A 19,237-nucleotide genomic window follows, 5' to 3' on the forward strand; every position below is an offset into this window, starting at 1 on the left:
ATCGCGAAGCTTAAACTTGATCTCTCTGCGCAAGGGGGAAGCCGAAGGCTAAACTGGATCTCTTTGCTGCCAGCCGGCGCGTGGAGGAAATGGAGAAGCTGCTAGGGGCCGAGAGGGCCAAAGTGGAGGAAGCTGATGCCGCCACTGCCAAGATGATGGGGGAGCAGGACAGGTACAAGGATGCTTATGACGCCGTGGTCGCCAAGGGAGAAAAGTGGAAGGATCTTCCCACAACCAGGCGGAGGCGCTCGAGGGACGCGCAGTTGCCCTTGCTCAAAGGGAGAAGGATATTGAAATGCTTCAAGATGTTCTTCTCCCTAAAATGTGCGCCAGATTCCGGGACCAGGCCGAGGAGGCGGCCGGGGAGGCAATAAAAAGACTCGTCCCAGAGGGCTCTTTCCCGTGGGATAAATTTGACCACTTTTGGACGAGATAGGCGATCTTTGCGGAGGCAGCGGCTGCAGAGAAGGCGGAGACATCGAAGGCGCTCGAGATAGCGAGGCCAAGGCGGCCTATGATGCGAAGGTGAAGGAGGGTGAGAGGGTCAAGTTACTTGAAAATGTTGAGCCTTCCTCAAAGCGGCCATCAAAGATGCTCGCGCCACGACGACGGAGGGCGGAACGTAGCATAGGGAGACGGGCGGTCGTCACCGGACTCACCCGGCGTCTCGGATAGCTTTAGCTGTTCGGGGCCAATTATTGAGCCTTCTCTCCCTGCCATCTTTTTGGCGCTTCAAATCCCAAGTCTGTAACCTTTTGTTTTTTTGTTTCCTCGCTTTTTGTAAAGCTTTGGTAGGTAGAGTTTAGGCTATCCTTATGGGGACGGCCGTCGTTTGTACTCTCCTTGCAATTATCTTTAATAAAGTTTTATCTTTTTGGTCCTCGGCTTGGCCGGGACTCTGATCACGATCCTTTACTTGTCTTCTTGCGTTATTAATTGAGTGCCTTCGTTTTTATACTCGGCATGACCGAGGCAGTTTGAATGCATGTCTCAACTGTGTTTAACGTCTTTAGCGTTCGTAACTGTGTAGGCATATTGACCGCTAGATTGGCGTCTCAATTGCACTGAGTATACGTTTCTTTTTTAGCGTATCGACCGGCGTGCTCCCCGTCGCTCTCGGCGTTGGCCGAGGTAATCGGGGTTGCGGCTTCGATAGCGTTCGTAACTGTGTAGGCAGATTGACCGCTAGATTGGCGTCTCAATTGCACTGAGTATACGTTTCTTTTTGAGCGTATCGACCGGCGTGTTCCCCGTCGCTCTCGGCTTTGGCCGAGGTAATCGGGGTTGCGGCTTCGATAGCGTTCGTAACTGTGTAGGCATATTGACCGCTAGATTGGCGTCTCAATTGCACTGAGTATACGTTTCTTTTTGAGCGTATCGACCGGCGTGTTCCCCGTCGCTCTCGGCTTTGGCCGAGGTAATCGGGGTTGCGGCTTCGATAGCAGTTCTTCTCTTTGAGTTCCTGCCTGCTGGCAATTTGTGAAGGGGACACACACTTTGATGGAAAACTTGGGCGATTTATTGGTTTGTTATGATCGTGCGCTGGGGTGTCCACAATGGGTTTGGACACCTCCGCCGCTATACAAAGTATTTTCTCAAGTTATCGGTGTTCCAATGGCTCATCAAAGGCACACCTCCCATGTCTGTCATCCGGTATGTACCCGGCCTCATTTCTTCGACCACTTTGTAGGGACCCTCCCAGTTGGCCATCAGTTTACCATGAATATTTCCTTTGTTGGTGGCAGCCGACTTCCTTAAGACTAGGTCTCCCATTTTTAAGTCCCTTTTGTGGACTCTTCGGTTGTAGGCTCTCTTCATCCGGTTGATATACGGCCAAGTTGAGGCGTGCCGTATCTCGGCTTTCTTCGACCAGGTCTAGGGAGGCTCTTAGGCCCTCCTCGTTTTCAACTGGGTTAAAGGTGGCCGTTCTGAATGTTGGCACCGCGCTTCGATTGCGGGATCGCCGGATCCGTAGACTAAGTGGAAGGGGGTGTAACCCGTTGCTTCTTTCTCCGTGGTCCGAAGGACCACAGACGCCGGTAGTTCATCGGCCCACCTTCCCTTAAGGTCTTCAACCGTCTTCTTCAAACCGCTGAGGATTGTTTTGTTGGCGCCTCCACCGCCCGTTGCTCGTGGGTGGCGGACGGAGGAATACGCAAACTTGATGCCAAGCTCTTCTAACCGCTTCATTATCGTCGCTCCAAAACTCTCGGCCGTGGTCAAATACCATAACTTGGGGTAATCCGGCGAGTTATAACATTTTCCCATTACCTTTCTAACGGCCGCTGTGGTCTTCGCCGGTCTTGCTACGGCTTCAACCCATTTTGTGAAGTAGTCAACGGCGACGATTAAGAACTTCCTTCCTCCGGAGGCCGTTGGGAACGACCTAGCATGTCCATCCCCCACCGTGCGAAAAGAAGGGGACTAACCAGGTTGTAGGTCCCTGGAGGGAGCGTGTATCACCGGGCATGCATCGATCCGGCGCTCGTGCACTTCTTGGTCTTCGTTCTGAATCTTGAAGCATGGTGGGCCAGAAGTAGCCAGCTCGGAGAGCTTTGTGGGCTAGTGTTCTTGCCCCCATGTGATGTCCACATGCCTTCGTGAATCTCTGTCAAGATCGGTTCTGCGTCGGGGGGACCGACACACTTCAAGAGTGGTCTTATTACGGATCTTCCGTACGCCCCCTTCGAACACCAAGTACCTGGGCGATCCTTTTATTTTGGCCGAGGGATTGCGACCCTCCGGCAATTCACCTGTAAGTTTGTATTTCATTATCGGAGTCATCCACGTTGTCTCGGTCTCTATGTTACCCACCATGCCGACGGTCTCGGTGATGCTTTTCGCATTCCCGATATCTACCAAAGACGGTTCGGTGACATTCTTGATGGTTGAGTGACCCAGTTTGGAGAGAGCGTCGGCCCGGTTGTTCTCGGATCCGGGAACGCACCGGATTTGGAAAGATTTCAACTTTGCTATGTCGGCTTTTACCCTCTCTAGGTACCTTACCATTCCGTCGTCCCGAGCCTCAAACTCCCTCTCGATTTGGTTAGTAACCAACAAATGAGTGAGTCTGTCTTCAACACAATGTGTTCGCTCCGGCAGACCTAGCTAGCTCGACTCCGGTTATCACCGCCTCGTATTCGGATTCGTTGTTCGAGGCCGAGAAGGTGAATTTCAAGGCGTACTCAAACTCGTCCCGTTTGGGCTGATGATAAGGATGTCGGCTCTGAGCCGTTCGTCGTGGAGGAGCCGTCGGTGTAGACCTCCCATATGCCTGGGTTTGGCTCTTCCCGATACGTGCATTCGGCCAGAAATCTGCAAGTGCTTGCCCCTTTATCGAAGGCCTTGGTTTGTACTGAATGCCGAAACCAGAGAGTTCCACCGCCCATTTGATGAGCCTGCCGGATTGTTCGAATTTTTCCAAAGCTTTCTCCAACGGTGATCGGTTAGGGACCGTCACGGGGTGTGCGTCGAAGTAGGGTTTTAACTTCCTTGTGGCAACGACGACGGCGAAGGCTGCTTTTTCAATTAGTGGGTAATTTCTCTCGGCGGGCAACATGTATGGTGACAAAGTAGATTGGGTGTTCTTTGTTTGTCTTCTTCCCCGATGATCACGGCGGACCGTGGCCGAGGTAATCGCTTATGTATAGGTATAGCGTCTCCCAAGATCGGCCAGACAGAGTTGGGAGAGTCGAAGATGAGCTTTCGATTGCTTGAAAGCCGTGCTCTGTTCCTCCCCCAGCTGAAGTCTTTATTTCCTTTCAACACTTTGAAGAATGGGGTGCTCTTGTCGGCTGACCGAGAGATGAAACGGGCGAGAGCCGCCATTCTCCCTACAAGATCATAACCTCTTTTTCGATTCCTTGGTTCCGGCAAGTCTAGGATTGCTCGGACTTTGTCTGGATTGGCATCTATGCCTCGCACCGACAAGTACACCTAGGAATTTACCTGCCCGGACACCGTAGTTGCATTTCATTGGGTTGAGCTTCATCTTGTATTTCCTTAGTGAACAAAATGTCTCGTGTAAATCGGCCGGATGCTCATTTGTCGGACTTGCTTTTTACAATAGCATCGTCAACGTAAGCCTCAATGTTTCGTCCTTTTTGGTTTTGGAACACTTTGTCCACCAGCCTCGTGTACGTTGCTCCGGCGTTCTTCAAACCAAACGGCATCATTTTGTACATGTATGTGCCGTTGGCGGTGATAAATGCGCACTTAGGCATGTCTTCCTCGGCCATAAACACTTGGTGATACCCCGAGAAGGCGTCCAGCAGGCTCAGCATGGTGTAGCCCGCCGTGGCGTCGATTAAACTATCTAATCGAGGCAAGGGATAACAATCTTTGGGGCATGCTTTATTAAGGTTGGTAAAGTCTACACACATTCTCCATGCCCCCGATGACTTCTTCACCATTACAACATTGGCTAACCACTCACGATAAGTACAAGGCATGATGAAACCCGCCGCTAGTAATTTATCTACTTCGGCTTTGATGGCCTCGTCCTTCTCGGCCGAGGAGTTCCTCATTCTCTCGCTTGATCGGGCGAGCGGTGGAGAGTACGTTCAGCTTGTGAACAATCACCTCCCGACTCACGCCCGGCATCTCGGCCGGCTGAGTATGCGAAAACATCTTTATTCTTCCTCAGCAGGTCCAGGAGGTCGGCTCTGAATTTTGGTTCCAGGTTGACACCGACGGTTACGGTGCGGCCCGGATCGATCTCTACCTCCTCGGTCTCTGCTCCTTCGACCATGCCGATGGTCCGGTCGTTTCTAGATCTGGGGGTGTACTGTATCCGGAAGGATTTTAGTTCTGTAGCGACAGTTCTCACCCTTACTAGATATCTTATCGTCTCGTAGTCCTGGGCTTCGCACTCTCCTCGGATCTGGTTGGTCACTAAGAGTGAATCTGTCTTCACCATGATACGCTCTGCCCCGACGGTTTTAGCTAGCTCAACTCCGGTTATCACCGCCTCGTACTTGGATTCATTGTTTGAGGCCAATGAGGTAAGCTTCAAGGCGTGCTCAAACACGTCTCCGTTTGGGCTGATAATAACGATGTCGGCCTTCGAGCTATTCGTCGCGGAGGGGCCATTAGCGTAAACCTCCCATAAATCGGGATCCTCCTCGTTCTTCGAGACGAGTTTATCGCCTCCCCGGTCCGAGACATATATCAATGTCGTGGCCCGGATGGATATCACAAATCGATTTCGCTCAAAGTGACCCGACCTATGAGAACGTTGTAGGCGGACGTGCCGTCGATGACTACGACGGACATAACATTCTTGGCGCACCTCCCTCGCCGAACCTCACCGGCGATCCCCGACCCCGGGGGTACCAGATCGGCCCCGAAAAAGCAGTACGGCGGGTTGGTGCGGGGCTCAAATCTTCAACCCTCGGGGCCGAGGCCGAGAAAGCATTCCCGTACATAACGTTCGTGTAGGCGCTGTGTCAATCGTGCACCTCTTCACCAAGTGGTTGGCTATGTCCAGGCGGACTATAAGTGGGTCACTATGAAGAGCGATGACTCCCTCATAGTCCTCCTGTCCGATGGTCATATCGGGGATGTTGGGAGCGGGGGTGGCTGTGTTTGGGCACAAAGTTGATGGCCCGATATGGTTCATCCAGTGCCGTTTGTGCCCATGAGCGGACCCACCGTTCTCGTTGTCCCCGATGACGACATTGACTACTCCTACTCGCTCAGAAACAGACTTGCTATTTGATCCGCCGACATCTGTTTTTTGGCCTCTGGCAACATATTTGCCGAGGCACCCCTTCCGGATCAGTTCTTCAATGGCATCCTTCAGATGTCGGCAATTGTTGGTTAAGTGTCCGGTGTGGCCGTGGTACTCACAGTACTGGCTCGTGTCACCGTCACTCCTTGGCCTAGGGGGTCTTTCCCACTTCTGGCCCTCATTCTTGCTCAAAGCGAAGACCTCGGCGGCCGACACGACTAGGGGGGTGTGATCATCGTACCGTTTTTTGTAGTACGTTCCCGAGCTCCCCCCGGCATCCGCCGAGCTCTGTTTCCAGGCAGACTTGTCTGACCGTGACCTATTATTCTCACGGCGTCTTTCATCGGACCGTGACCCGTTGTTGTCACGGCGTCTTCCATCCGGGTTGTCTTCCCGGCGGCTCTTCTTTTCTGAGTGCTCAGCCTCGCTGGGGCCTACCCAGGTCTTGTGATAGTCCTCTACCTTGATGGCTTGGTCGGCCAACTTTCTGGCGGCGTCCAAACCCAGGCCTCCGCACTTGATGAGCTCATTTTTTAAATCTCCCCTTGGGAGGCCCTTCATCGCTCGAAGGCCGCGCGATTCGGGATTGATTTCCCGAATCTGCTGGACCTTTCCGTCGAACCTCTTCACATAGCTCCGTAGAGACTCGCCTCCCTCCTGTTTGATAGTTAGGAGGTCCGATGTCTCCACGGCCCTTCTCTTGTTGCAAGAGTACTGGGCTATAAAGGCGTCCCTTATGTCGGCGTAATAGTATACCGAGCCGTCGGGAAGCCCCTTGTACCAACTTTGAGCCATTCCATGCAGAGTTGTTGGGAAAACTCGGCACTGCACCTCATCGGGCTGCTCCCATACCGACATGTAAGACTCGAAAGCCTCAGCGTGGTCGGCTGGATCGCTATCTCCCTTGTATGACAGAGGTGGCAACTTGAGCTTAGTCGGCACCTGGACTTCTAGGACGTAGGCGCTGAGGGGCTGTCTGACCACGTGCCGAACGACACGCGGCGATCGGCTCCTCGCATTCCTAATCCGGCTCCTCTCCTCGTAGCGGGAAGGACTCCTTCTTCGGCTTGGACTTCTCCTCCAACTCTGTTGAGTCGGACTCCTCTGGCTCCTTTGGGGTAAGCCTCGTTCGTGCGGCGGGGACGCTGTCCTCCCACGAGTGCGGGAAGGACTTAGGTCTGCCGCGCCCACTTTGGGCTCCCCCGGCGTCTTGACTGGGTCAGCTTCTCCTAGTGCTCCGTTCAAATTTCTCGGAGTCACGTTTTGGGCCCTGGTCTCCTGGACGGTTTCCGCCGCTCTTGTCGGCGTGACAGTGTGAGCCGGCGTATTACTGATTAGGTCCAGGAGCATTTTCAGTTTTGCTACGTCAACCACATGTCCCATGATGGTGACCTGGTTGGCTAGCAGCGGCGTGTCGGGTATTATTGGCATCCCGAACTCTGGTTGGATTACTCCGCCGGTGGAGGGCTGCACGACTCCAGAATTGTTGAAAGTATCATCTTGGTAGAATGCGGTTTCGTCGGTCACGACTGCGTCTTGTTGTTTCGACATTTTCTTAGCTTTTTGGGTGGGTTTTTGTTGTTTTTTTTTTGTTTGGGAATGAATGTGACTAGCTTCTAGTGTCTTTCCCCACAGACGGCGCCAATTGTTCCGGGTGTAATTCCAGAGCAAGTATCGTTACCACCCGTGGCTTGTAGAATAATGTCTTGAGTTGAACCCTTCTTGCCTTTATCGTTCCTCTCGGCCTCTCCTGCAACAATGAACGAACTGAGGGCTTGGCTTTGTGCCAAGCGTACTCACTCCGACGCTCAAGTCAGTAAACTCAAAGGATTAAGTTGTGTTACTTGGCTAGGTATGTATTGTAGAGAGATAAGGAAGATATTACTAGATGAATAGTGTATTTTGGTTCAGTTGTGGGATCCTTTCCTCAATGAAGGTTGAGGAGTATTTATAGGCTTTCACCTTTTGTCACGTAGTGGCCAAGTGGCCAAGTGGCTAGCAGGTGGAAAGACTGATCTACCCCTCGGCCGAGGGACCTATGGCAGGCCGGCGGGCCATGTTGACTCACCGCCGAGGGGTCTTGGATATGAGTACGCGGGTATGTGTCCCGGCTGGCAGGTTGTCATGCCGAGACCCAGGCTAACGGGCCGACGGGCTGCATCGGCTAGGCTGTCTAAGTCGTTGACTTGCTGTGGATATCTTTGACCTTGTTCAATATGTTGACTTGGTCAGCGGTGCAGAATATGCCTCATCACCAATAATAATAACAAATATTATAATAATAGTATTCATTAATAATAATAATATATTAATATAATAATAATCTAATAAAATACATAAAAAATAAATTAGTAATATAATATTAAATATATTAATAATAATAATATATGAATAATATAAATAATAACATTATCAATAATAATATAATATATTAATAGTAAAAGCTAAAAAATAAATAATATAATAATAACAAATATGTTATTAATAATAATGGATATATAATAAAATAATAAATATAATATTATAACTCATTAATATAATAATATTAAGTATAATAATAATAAATATATTATGAATAATTTTTTTTTGGGGTACGTATTATGAATACTATTAATAATAATGAATATATTAATAAGGTAGTTATAATAATAATAATAATAATAATAATAATAATAATAATAATAATTATTATTATTATAACTACCTTATTAATATATTCATTATTATTAATAGTATTCATAAATTATTATTATTATTATCGTTATTATTATCATTATTATTATTATTCTAATAATAATAATAATAATAATAACAACAACAATAATAAATATCAATACTACTAATATTCTCATTAATCATAGTATTATAATAATACATAATAAATTAAATATAAATATAATAATATAAGCAATACGAATTAATTAATAATAAATATAATAATAATATAGTAATAATAATAACAATTGGAAATAAATTAATATAATAATAATAATGATATCAATAAGAATATAAAATAAGAATAATAATTCTAATGTTGAAATAAATTAATCTGAACTGAACTGGACTGAATGAAATTGAACTGAACGTAACTTAATGGAGCTGAACTGAACACTAAACTTAGGTTTTGTTTAGTAAAACTAACTGAAAAGGTAGCTGAAACATGAAAAGTTAGCTGAAACCTGAAAAAGATAACTGATAAGGTAGCTAAAAATTAAGAACTGATAAGGTAACTGATAATATAAAAAAATGTTTGACAAACTAACTGAAAAGATAAATGATTTTGATAGTATAAAAGGAGATGATAATTATGATAATTATTTAATACGCCCTCCAATTTCCTATTATCTTCTTTCTTTCCTTTTTTCACACAAGTTTGATTATCTTCTCTCTTTCCTGGTAAGTTTCATTCATTTTTTATTAATTTCTCTCTCCTAAAAATCAACAACTCTCATTACTTTATCTATTCTTTATTTATTATTCATTCTTTATTATTTTCTCTCACCTATAAATTTCACAACTTACAATACTTTATTCTACTTTATTCCTTCTTTCTTCCCTTTCTTAATTTTTGTGCCCAAAAGAAAGGGGAAGATAAAAGAAAATTAGAGGGAGTAGTATAGATTTAGTGGGTAAAAAACTAAAAACGGAAAATTAAACAAAATCAGGTACCTGAAATCTCAAACGGTACTCTAGGTAACATTTAATTTCAGGTAGCTTATTTGGTTAAATGTCAAAAACGCTTAAAAAAAAATTAGATACCTGAAATTTTGGTCAAATAAGCTAATTTGACCAAATCAGATACCCGAAATACAATACCAAACGGAACCTTCTAAGAAAGAAAATTAAGTCCAAAAAAAACAAGGACCAATTGTTGCAAAAAAAAAAAAAAAAAAAAAATAAGCAAGAAACGCTGAACTCAGCACCACAACCACGCTGAACTCACACCGCCGCCAACATTACACCAGTACGCCGGCTTCAACGTATTCTTACGAGGTCACTTTATTTCATCCTTTTTCTAGTTTAATGATCATTGATTGTTGTAATTTCGTCTTATTTTTCCCCAAATTAGGGTTTTAGGGTTTTAGGGTTATTAATATTTAATCCTGACTAATCACCATGTGATTAATCACGATCTTAACGTCAATTTGGTTCATGTGAGTAGTTTTTTTGATTTCAATTAGTTTATGTGAATTTTTCAGCTGTTGAAGAAATGCAAGTGCAATTTTTCACCATGTGATTAATCACGATCTTAAGCGTCGCAGCAGGCATGGAGGAAGAACAACCATCGTTTTTATTGAGAGGAACTCCTTTTGATCTTACAAAGTTCTTAATTGATCGTACTGGTGATGAATTTCCAGCTTTGGTTCGCAATGATAATGAAATTGTTAATGTTTATGATGTTATGAATCGAAAAGTGGTAATGCTATGTTTTTTCAGTCTGCCTCTCTCGTCACACGCTGTTGCTGTTGCGCAGGCCGTATCTCTGGTATCTTCTGAAATGCATGACTTTGGCGCTTTCGAACTTATTATTTTTATAGACTGTTTCACTGACTTTGACGATAAAAATGCTGCCTGGTCTGATTTCATGTCCAGTTTCCCCTCATACTGTCTAACTCCCAAATTAACCCGTAGATTAGGAGCCGCCATGCCCCTCGCCTGTTATCCCCATGGTTTGTTGGTAAATCGAGCCCAAACGGTTGAGTGGCACAAACCTCTTGACTTTTTGTTAAAATATGGAGTTGACGCCTTTCCCTTTACTTCTGAGTGGCTCTCGTTGATTTCCCAGCGCGAAGAAACTGGAATGTCCTGCAAATCTTGGCGTTCCCTTTATAATTTTTTGTGCTCCATGCCCTTAACTTTCCCTAGCTATTCTACATCTCTCAGTAAGAATCCAGGAGGCGGTCCAGGAGAAGTGACAATTTTTGATCTTTACGATAAGTGTGTTGGTTTGTACCTGTGCCAAACAGGAAATTTGATACCTACACTCGATAATGTTCATAAAAATTGCTCTGAATTGGGCCTACAGTTTGAGATTATCCTGGTGTACATGCCTTTCCGATACGACGGCGACCCTCAATCGTTCCAAGACTTTATTAACTGTACTTTGAAGGAGCGAAATATATCCTGGTGGGTGTTCCCCTTCACTAACTGGGTAAGCAGAAGGCTCTCGCGGCTCTCTCACCAAGATGCAGATGATCGTCTGATAATCATAGATCCCAAATCTAAGCATGTGGAATTTCATGGCGAAGCAGTCATACGCCACCACGGTGCAACTGCATATCCCTTCTCTCGGGAGCTCCTGGTTAATAGGGAAGTGGAGAGGCTTAGGGAAGTAACCCTCGTGTCATTGTTGGTTTACCGCTCAGTTGATTATGTTCTCTGGATGGGTTCTGGGTTTACTCATCGGGTTCCTGTCGCAGCGCTTCAAGGCAAAACTGTTTTTCTCTATCTTCACTGTGCAGATGACCACTCTCGCAATTGTTTCGATAAACTCTTCTCTTATTGTCAAATGCAGGCACTCGATCCTAATTTTGATATGGTCTTTGTTGGCTTAGATGCATCGTCTATCCCAGATATTGGAAATTCTTGTGAAATGCCATGGTTGGTATACCCTTGGGACCCTAATCACTCTGATTATGTGACAAGGACAATATTTGGAAAGGGTGACAAATGTAGTACTATTATTGCTTTCGGGAAAGATGGCCATATTTCTTCTCTATGTGCTCTACGTCTTGTATGTGCTTCCTGCCCAGATTTCCCCTTGAGCAATAATCAGCACAATGAGATAAGTGCAGAATTAGCTGGTAATCTCTAGCCTCTAATAGTGTCATTTATTTTATCGCTTATTTAAATGGTTTTCGGTATCAGTTACTCTGTATGTCTTAACTGTTCTTTTCCCTAAACTTCCTTTCATCAGGGATTTAGAAAATATTGGCGGTTTTGACATATGACAATTTTCCGTCTTGTCGTTAGTTCTTTGACTTGTTATTTTTATAACTTAATTTAATTATTATGCAGGGAGTAAGGTGGTGCATGCTTTTCCAAGTAATCTTTGCAAGCATTCTATCGAATCCCGAAATCACGTCAAGGCACTTTTTCCTTTGCTTGGAGAAGAACACTTTTTTCCTGGTCTTCCAGTTAGTGAGAGAACGAAACCATCAGAAATGCACGACTTTTATGACTGTGTTGATTACGATGAGCGACGCCAATATTTAGCGTCCAAAACTGATTATATCGCTGTGAACGAAGAGTATGCGCAGTACCCTAAGACGATCTTCGATAGAATTGCCAATATCGACACTAGTAATTTTGATGTCATTTCCTTCCTCTCAGCTGATAACCGGCAGTACCTGGTTCGCAATGATGTTTGTAAATCTCGATTTGAAGTTGAGCGTCTTGGGGATAAAAAATGGGTAATGATTTGTTGCCTTTGCTGCCCCATTTATTTCCATAGCGATTTTTCATTGGTATATAGAGGTGTTTCGGACACCTGCTCTGAGTTGTATGATGAGTACGGTGATGCTTTTGAGATGGTCTTAGTCTTTAAGATGAGTAGGGATTTTGAAGCTGATGAGTCAAGCTTCATTCACATGTTGTCTGGTTTCCCTTCACTGTGCCTTGTGGTTCCCTTCTGGGACTCAGAATCTCGTGATTTTATATGCTGTTCGCTCGGCTTTTCAAGTTCTCCGCAAGGTCTATTTCTGCGTGCGGATGAAAGGAAGGTTATATGGCACAAAACCTTGTATGATATGCAATGCTATGGGGTAGACACATTTCCTTTCACTGAAGAAGACTGTGTGAAAATATTTCATGAAGAATGTCGCAAATCATGGAACCTTCAGTCCCTTGAGCAACTGTTTGACTGCTCATCCGCAGAGAACCCGGGAGGTGCGGATTATTATGAGAAGATGTCTATCAATCAACTTAAAAAGAAGCTGGTGGGTGTGTATTTGTGCTTATGTGGGGAATCCATACCTATGCTTCACGAGCTGCATCAAGTCTGTATAGCTAATAACATTGAATTTGAGATCGTGGTAGTTTGTTGTCTTTTTACTGTTACAAACTCGGACCCGGAGGTGTTCCAGAAGCATATAACTACTAACTAGTGCCTTGAGGAAGAGGAATATGTCATGGTGGGTATTACCCTATAAGGGTTCGGTGAGCCGCAAGCTAGTACGACTTTTGAAATCTCCCATTGAAGAGGAGCTGATCATTGTGGGCAATGGAGTTGTAGATCCCGATGGTGCATATTTCATACGTCAGTTTGGAAAGCTTCAAAAAATGAGTCGAGTTTCATCTTCAAGTGATGGTAGTGGACTTTTAGAAAGAGTCGTTTTAGAATTTAAGAGCAGATATCGTGTTGCAGTGTAACTACACCGCACTTGCTGCACTGCATCCGACATTCTATGATGGAGCATTGGACTATTATCAAGGTTCGTTGCTTTGTTATATACCTTTGGCTATCTGTTATTTTGAGCAATGACATTGACCGGTGCTCATTAGTTTGGTGATCGTCAGCATGCGTAGTTACTAATTCTCATGTGAAACGGTCTCTCAATAATGTTAATGTCGTAGTTTTGAGCTAGTATTGTTGATTATAATGTTTATTTTACATTTGTTTTAGATGGGGTTCCCTTGTTTTAGTATATGTCTTCTCGGTCTTAAAAATTTTCCCAAATTATTGCAAGGTGAATTGTTGTTTTGGGTGTAATTTTGAAGAAAATGAGAAAATGTAATTACAATCGTGATTTTATTTAGGGAAAAATAATAATCAAAATTTGTCATTTGTTTTACTTCATTTGTATATATGTTCTACTTCTACCCATTTGAGTGTTGAGGTTAAAGTTTCAAACTTTGATTATAAATACGCCTTTTGATCGAGAATCCATAAAATTCTTATTGTTATTAATCTCTTTAAAATTCTAAAATTTTGTAAATTATTATACTTAATACTCCGTAAAGTAGGAGATTACAAATATTTAAGGTTTTTTTTAGATTATATCGAAGTTTTCATCATATTTAATGAATATTTTGTAATTCTAATAGAAATATTGAAAATAGTTAATATGTATTATATTAAAAAAAATATATATACAAATTAGGGAATACTTTCCTAATTTTAATATAAAAGTGGAAGATAGTTAACTTATATATAAGAAATACTTGGTAGGATTTTGTATGAAGATTACTGCGAGTTTGGTTATATATATTACCCACTTATTATATACTCATATATACTGACATTGATGGATTCTTCGTCCTCGCCGTCTTTGTTTAAGTTACTTCTACAAAAAAGGAGGAAAAGTTAGAAAAAAAAGGGTAGGGTTTGGGTGTATTAGGAATCATGATTTATTAGCTAGATGAATAATCACAAATATTTAGTTGTGACGGTCATGAGCTTATGATGCCTTATAAACCGATGTAAATGATGTTATAAAGGATAGGGGTTGTGAGATGTCAAAGCAAGACTTGCCGGTTGATCTTAACCACGTATTAATACGTCAAATCAGTCAAATGCTTAGTTTAATTTGGTTGGCTTATTTATAAATTGATATTGTTTTTGTTCTGTTTGATTAAATTGAAAATAAGCAGCAGGCATGGAGGAACAACCATTGTTTTTTATGAGAGGAACTCCTTTTGATCTTGCAAGGTTCTTAATTGATCGTACTCGTGAACTTCCGGGTTTGGTTCGCAATGATCATGAAATTGTTAATGTTATGATGTAATGAACGGAAAAGTGGTGATGCTATGGTTTTTTTGCCTGCTCTCTTGTCACGCGCTGTTGCTCTTGCCCAGGCTGTCTGTTGTATCATCTGAGATGCATGACTTTGGTGCTTTCGAACTTATTATATTTGTAGACTGTTTCACTTACTGTGATGATCAAGATGCTGCCTTGTCTGACTTCATTTCCAGTTTCCCCTCATTCTGTCTAACTCCCAAATACAACCGTAGATTAGGACCCACCATGCCCCTCGCCTGTTATCCCCATGGTTTGTTGGTAAATCGAGCCCAAACGGTTGAGTGGCACAAACCTCTTGACTTTTTGTTCAAATATGGAGTTGACGCCTTTCCCTTTACTTCTGAGTGGCTCTCGTGGATTTCCCAGCGCGAAGAAACTGGAATGTCCCGCAAATCTTGGCGTTCCCTTCGTAAATTTTTTGTGCTCCATGCCCTTAACTTTCCCTAGCGATTTTACATCTCTCAGTAAGAATCCAGGAGGCGGCCCAGGAGAAGTGACAATTTCTGATCTTCAGTTTAAGTGTGTTGGTTTGTACCTGTGCCAAACGGGAAATTTGATACTTACACTCGATAATGTTCATAAAAATTGCTGTGAATTGGGCCTAGAGTTTGAGATTCTCCTGGTTTACATGCCTTTTAATTGCTTTGACGACCCTCAATTGTTCCAATACAGTATCAATTCTACTTTGAAAGAGCGAAATGTATCCTGGTGGGTGTTCCCCTTCATTAACTGGGTAAGCAGAAGTCTCTCGCGGCTATTTCACCAAGTTGCGGATGATCGGTTGATAATTTTAGGTCCCAAATGTGAGTATGTGGAACTTCATGGTGAAGTAGTTGTGCGCCACCACGGTGCAAGTGCATATCCCTTCTCTAGCCAGTTCCTGGTCAATAGGGAAGTGGAGAGGCTTAGGGCAGTAACCCTAGAGTCGTTGTTGGTTTACAGCTCACTTGATTATGTTCTCTGGATGGGTTATGGGTTTACTCATCGGGTTCCTGTCACAGCGCTTCAAGGCAAAACTGTTTTTCTCTATCTTCACTGTGCAAAGGACCACTCTTGCAATTGTTTCGATAAAGTCTTCTCTTATTGTCAAATGCAGGCATTTGATCCTAATTTTGATATGGCCTTTGTTGGCTTAGATGCATCATCTATCCAAGATATTGGAAATTCTTGTGAAATGCCATGGTTGGTATACCCTTGGGACCCTAATCACTCTGATTATGTGACAAGGACAATATTTGGAAAGGGTGACAAATGTAGTACTCCCTCCTAGTCTGATTGTTGGTTCCTCTTTTCTTTTTGATGCTAGTCGGGTGTTGGTTTCTCTTTCCTTTTTTGGTAAGTTTTGTGTGGTACAAATTCAATTTCATGTGGGGTAGGGTATTTTGTGTGGTCCAAATTCATTTCCTTAATTTTGGTGTCCAAAAGAAAGGTAACCAACAATTAGACTAGGAGTGAGTACTATTATTGCTTTCGGGAAAGATGGCCGTATTTCTTCTATACGTGCTCTACGGCTTGTATGTTCTTCCTGCCCAGATTTCCCCTTGAGCAATAATCTGCACAATGAGATGAGTGCAGAATTAGCTGGTAATCTCTACCTCCTTAATAGTGTCATTCATTTTATCGCTTATTTAAATGATTCATGGTATCAGATACTCTGGATGTCTTAACTGTTCTTTTCGGTGAACTTCCTTTCATCATCGTCTCAGTTTCTCAGATACGTATCTCCCTCCTTTATTTTTATCTATTTGAATGCTTGATCTATCTCCCTGCTTGCACCTTTATCCCCCCCTCCTGTTGTGTATGGGTTGTGTTGTACCCATATCCATTTATTCTTAGACTCCTCATTCTCCACTGCATCATAGACGCTTAATAATATTTATAATGACCTCTGGTAGATGATTCCATAACCTTTTGTATCTCAACTAATAAATTTGTTTCTGGATAAACTTGTAGGCTCATGATATCGATCACCTTGTACTTCCGACTAGAGATTATCTCTTTGCTCCGTCTATGAATGATATATGCCGTGCTGTTGACTTTATTCACAGTAAGATGTTTCAGTCTTCTTGGTCCTTATAAGTTATAAACCTTGAATTTTGTTTCAAGGGTGTAATGGTTCCTTTGGGCATTCATTTGAGGATTTACTTGGAGCTAACACATGTTTGTTGATCACTAGGAAATGCATCTAACGGTTGGCAGGAGCCGTAGCACCACCATTGTCTTATGTTACCTGGTATTCGCTTAACGCTTACCCCAGTGTCAAAGGGGACCAAATTTTAACGGACCCGAGCGTGGTTTACAAAGTAAGGGTGGCAAGTCAGGCAGCTTTAGCGAGACTTTCCTGCATGTGGCTTCGGTGCCACACACACCCAAAACAAGATTGTGGAGGAGCAGCTGTGTAGCAAGGATAGCTGTACAGATTACCGGCAACGACGTCCGTGTGTATTGAGGCTGTGATGTCAGTATTTTAATGCTTGCTGTCCTTGTAAATATGAGAAGGCTGGCTTTCACTTGTATATTGAACCATATGTACTTTTCAATTTTCAAAATACTAGTAAAATATTTTCCAAGTCCAATTCTTCCGTTATTAGAGCTCGATCTACAAATGACATGCTAAAGCTATCCATCAGACCATTATGGGTGATTCTAGTTCAGTTACTTTGTGTTTTATTTCATCCATAATTCATCCATTTCGGATTTTTTCTAGTTCAGTTACTTTGTGTTTTATTTCATCCATAATTCATCCATTTCGGATTTTCGTCCGTCTATTTAAATCGGGTGGATGGATATTTAACGGGTGCGGGTGAGATTGACATCCCTAAGTCGGGTCGTGAGGAACCTGCCTCTGATACCAAATGATGAAGCTTAATTTAAATATGTAATTATTGTAAATAAAGAAATTTAGAGAAGATTGATAGAGGAAAAGCAACTGTTCAATATTACTGATAGGTTGTCAAGGTAGAATTGTGATGACAATAATCATCTAGGTTCCAAATTACACTGATATACTCAGAGAATTGTTCATGAAATTAGATATGAGTAAGCTACTACTACCTCTTGATTATATAGCCTAAATTGTCTTGGAGGACAAGATTAAGGAAACCGACAAAATGCAGAAAATGACAAAATAGGAATTGATGCTCTCATGATGCATTTCTGGTACAATGTACATTCGTAGCATTCCCTGGCATTGTTGTTAATATAGCATTCAGTTCTCCTCCTCGCTCAATTGATAAAGCGGCATGTGTATCAGATCTGTGAATAAAAATAAATCGCTTTATGCCAAAATGGTAAACCATCATATAAAACAGTTATCCAAACCGCCTAAATCAAGATAAAGGAATAGCGTGGGCACAGAAAAATAGATCCCCCACCACCACCCTCCACAAATAAACAAATGAGCTATACCACAAGACAGACTCAATGCAACTACTGACAAAAGAACCACAAGAATGCACAATAATGCAAACAACATCCACCTTGTGCATGCGAGGCGAATTGTTTTTCAAACAAAATTGTAACTTAAAAATAGAATATTGTAAAATCATATTTTTTAGGGGAATTTAAAAAAGGATGCCATATTGATATAAGCCAAGTATTACGAAAGAAAGATGAACACAGAAAGGAAGGAAGAAAAAATAAAATATGGCAAGGAAGAAGATGCTGACGAAGTAGCAGGTTTAGGAGGAAGAGATTTTGCCATCTCAACTTTCAAGAGGCGACCACCAAGTTCCAAATTATTAAGAGCAAGTACAGCTATTGCAGCTTGTTCAGGTTTTGAGTACTCTATGTAAGCAACGTGCTCTGGATCAGTGATGGTACACTCCACTATAGTAGCCCGAACACCAAAAACCCGTTTCAATTGTTCCGCAGTGATATTAGGAACGAGGTTACTGACTTGAACTGTTCTCTGCAGCATTTCAGGCTTATCTTTCTCGGATTCACCTAGGCGTGACACTAGAAAGGCATCAAAACACCAAAACTCTTGAAGCGTGTAACACATGGCAGATAGAAAAGTGAAGAGCAAACAACATAAAAGAGAGAATGAAATAACCTGCACAGAAGAACAACACAGGAAACGGACTACCGATGATAGGAAACCCATTACATTCCACATTGACCATATAATACCCTATTTGAGGGACAACATAGGTAACAGAATACGTGCCGTCACCCTGATCCATAACTACCCCATCTATGTCGGAACCTCCAACCTCTACCCGAGGAACAACTTTAACCACAATCTGTCCACCCCAATTGGGGATGTTCCTCCCACCAGAATCCTTGACAGTCAAAACAAAGGAGGTTGGTGATCCAGCATACCCCCCAAAACTCCAGGACCAGCAACAGTACACTTGTCGGAGTCGACAGCCACAATGGGCTTGTTCGCTAAATATTCCCATGAATCAGCTCCCATTGCCGCCTCAGAATTGTTCATGTCTACACCAGTTGCGATGTTATGTGCTTCGCTCATGAGCTTAGGTTCCTCAGCCTCTGAAACATACACTTTGGAGATCAATTTCAAAAAAAAATCTTATACTAACCCATAAATTGATATGTCATTCACTCTACAATGTAAACGTACATGACAATTAATTTTACTAATGCCACGAATTTAGAGTGTTGTGGGATTGTGGCCTTGTGGGAATCTGTTGATGTGACCTATTGCCTTCAAAAGTTCGTGGCGTTTGAGTTTATCCCAGTAGAAATATGACCACCCATTAAAAAAAGGGCTTGGATCGGAGATGAACCAACATATATAACCT

At 43.1% G+C, this 19,237-nt stretch overlaps 3 protein-coding genes across 4 annotated transcripts in view; 2 read left to right on the forward strand and 1 right to left on the reverse strand.

The window, feature by feature from the left end:
• The window catches only part of LOC141592618 (uncharacterized), a 48,574-nt gene extending 30,152 nt beyond the window's left edge, over nt 1-18,422 (reverse strand). The window contains exon 1 of the mRNA XM_074413362.1: nt 18,140-18,422. Coding sequence (XP_074269463.1) covers nt 18,140-18,390 — 251 coding nt within the window. The 5' untranslated portion in view covers nt 18,391-18,422. The remainder of the gene's footprint in view (nt 1-18,139) is intronic.
• LOC141592554 (putative nucleoredoxin 1) lies at nt 9,591-13,524 on the forward strand. Of its 2 annotated transcripts, none has more exons than XM_074413290.1 (3): nt 9,591-9,724; nt 9,931-11,535; nt 11,750-13,524. In XM_074413290.1, exons 2-3 carry the CDS (start codon nt 9,999-10,001, stop codon nt 12,835-12,837), a joined length of 2,625 nt encoding a protein of 874 aa, XP_074269391.1. In that variant the 5' UTR covers nt 9,591-9,724; nt 9,931-9,998; the 3' UTR covers nt 12,838-13,524. The 2 variants fall into 2 exon arrangements, with proteins under 2 accessions (XP_074269391.1, XP_074269399.1); XM_074413298.1 differs by having other exon boundaries at nt 9,613-9,695.
• LOC141592596 (putative nucleoredoxin 2) lies at nt 13,052-16,041 on the forward strand. The gene is made up of 2 exons (XM_074413336.1): nt 13,052-13,164; nt 14,324-16,041. The coding sequence occupies exon 2, from the start codon at nt 14,785-14,787 to the stop codon at nt 15,739-15,741; it is 957 nt and encodes a 318-aa protein (XP_074269437.1). The 5' UTR covers nt 13,052-13,164; nt 14,324-14,784; the 3' UTR covers nt 15,742-16,041.
• Nucleotides 18,423-19,237: the final 815 nt, after the last annotated feature.

The sequence above is a fragment of the Silene latifolia genome, chromosome 1 (assembly GCF_048544455.1).
Source record: "Silene latifolia isolate original U9 population chromosome 1, ASM4854445v1, whole genome shotgun sequence".
Lineage (NCBI taxonomy): Eukaryota > Viridiplantae > Streptophyta > Magnoliopsida > Caryophyllales > Caryophyllaceae > Silene > Silene latifolia.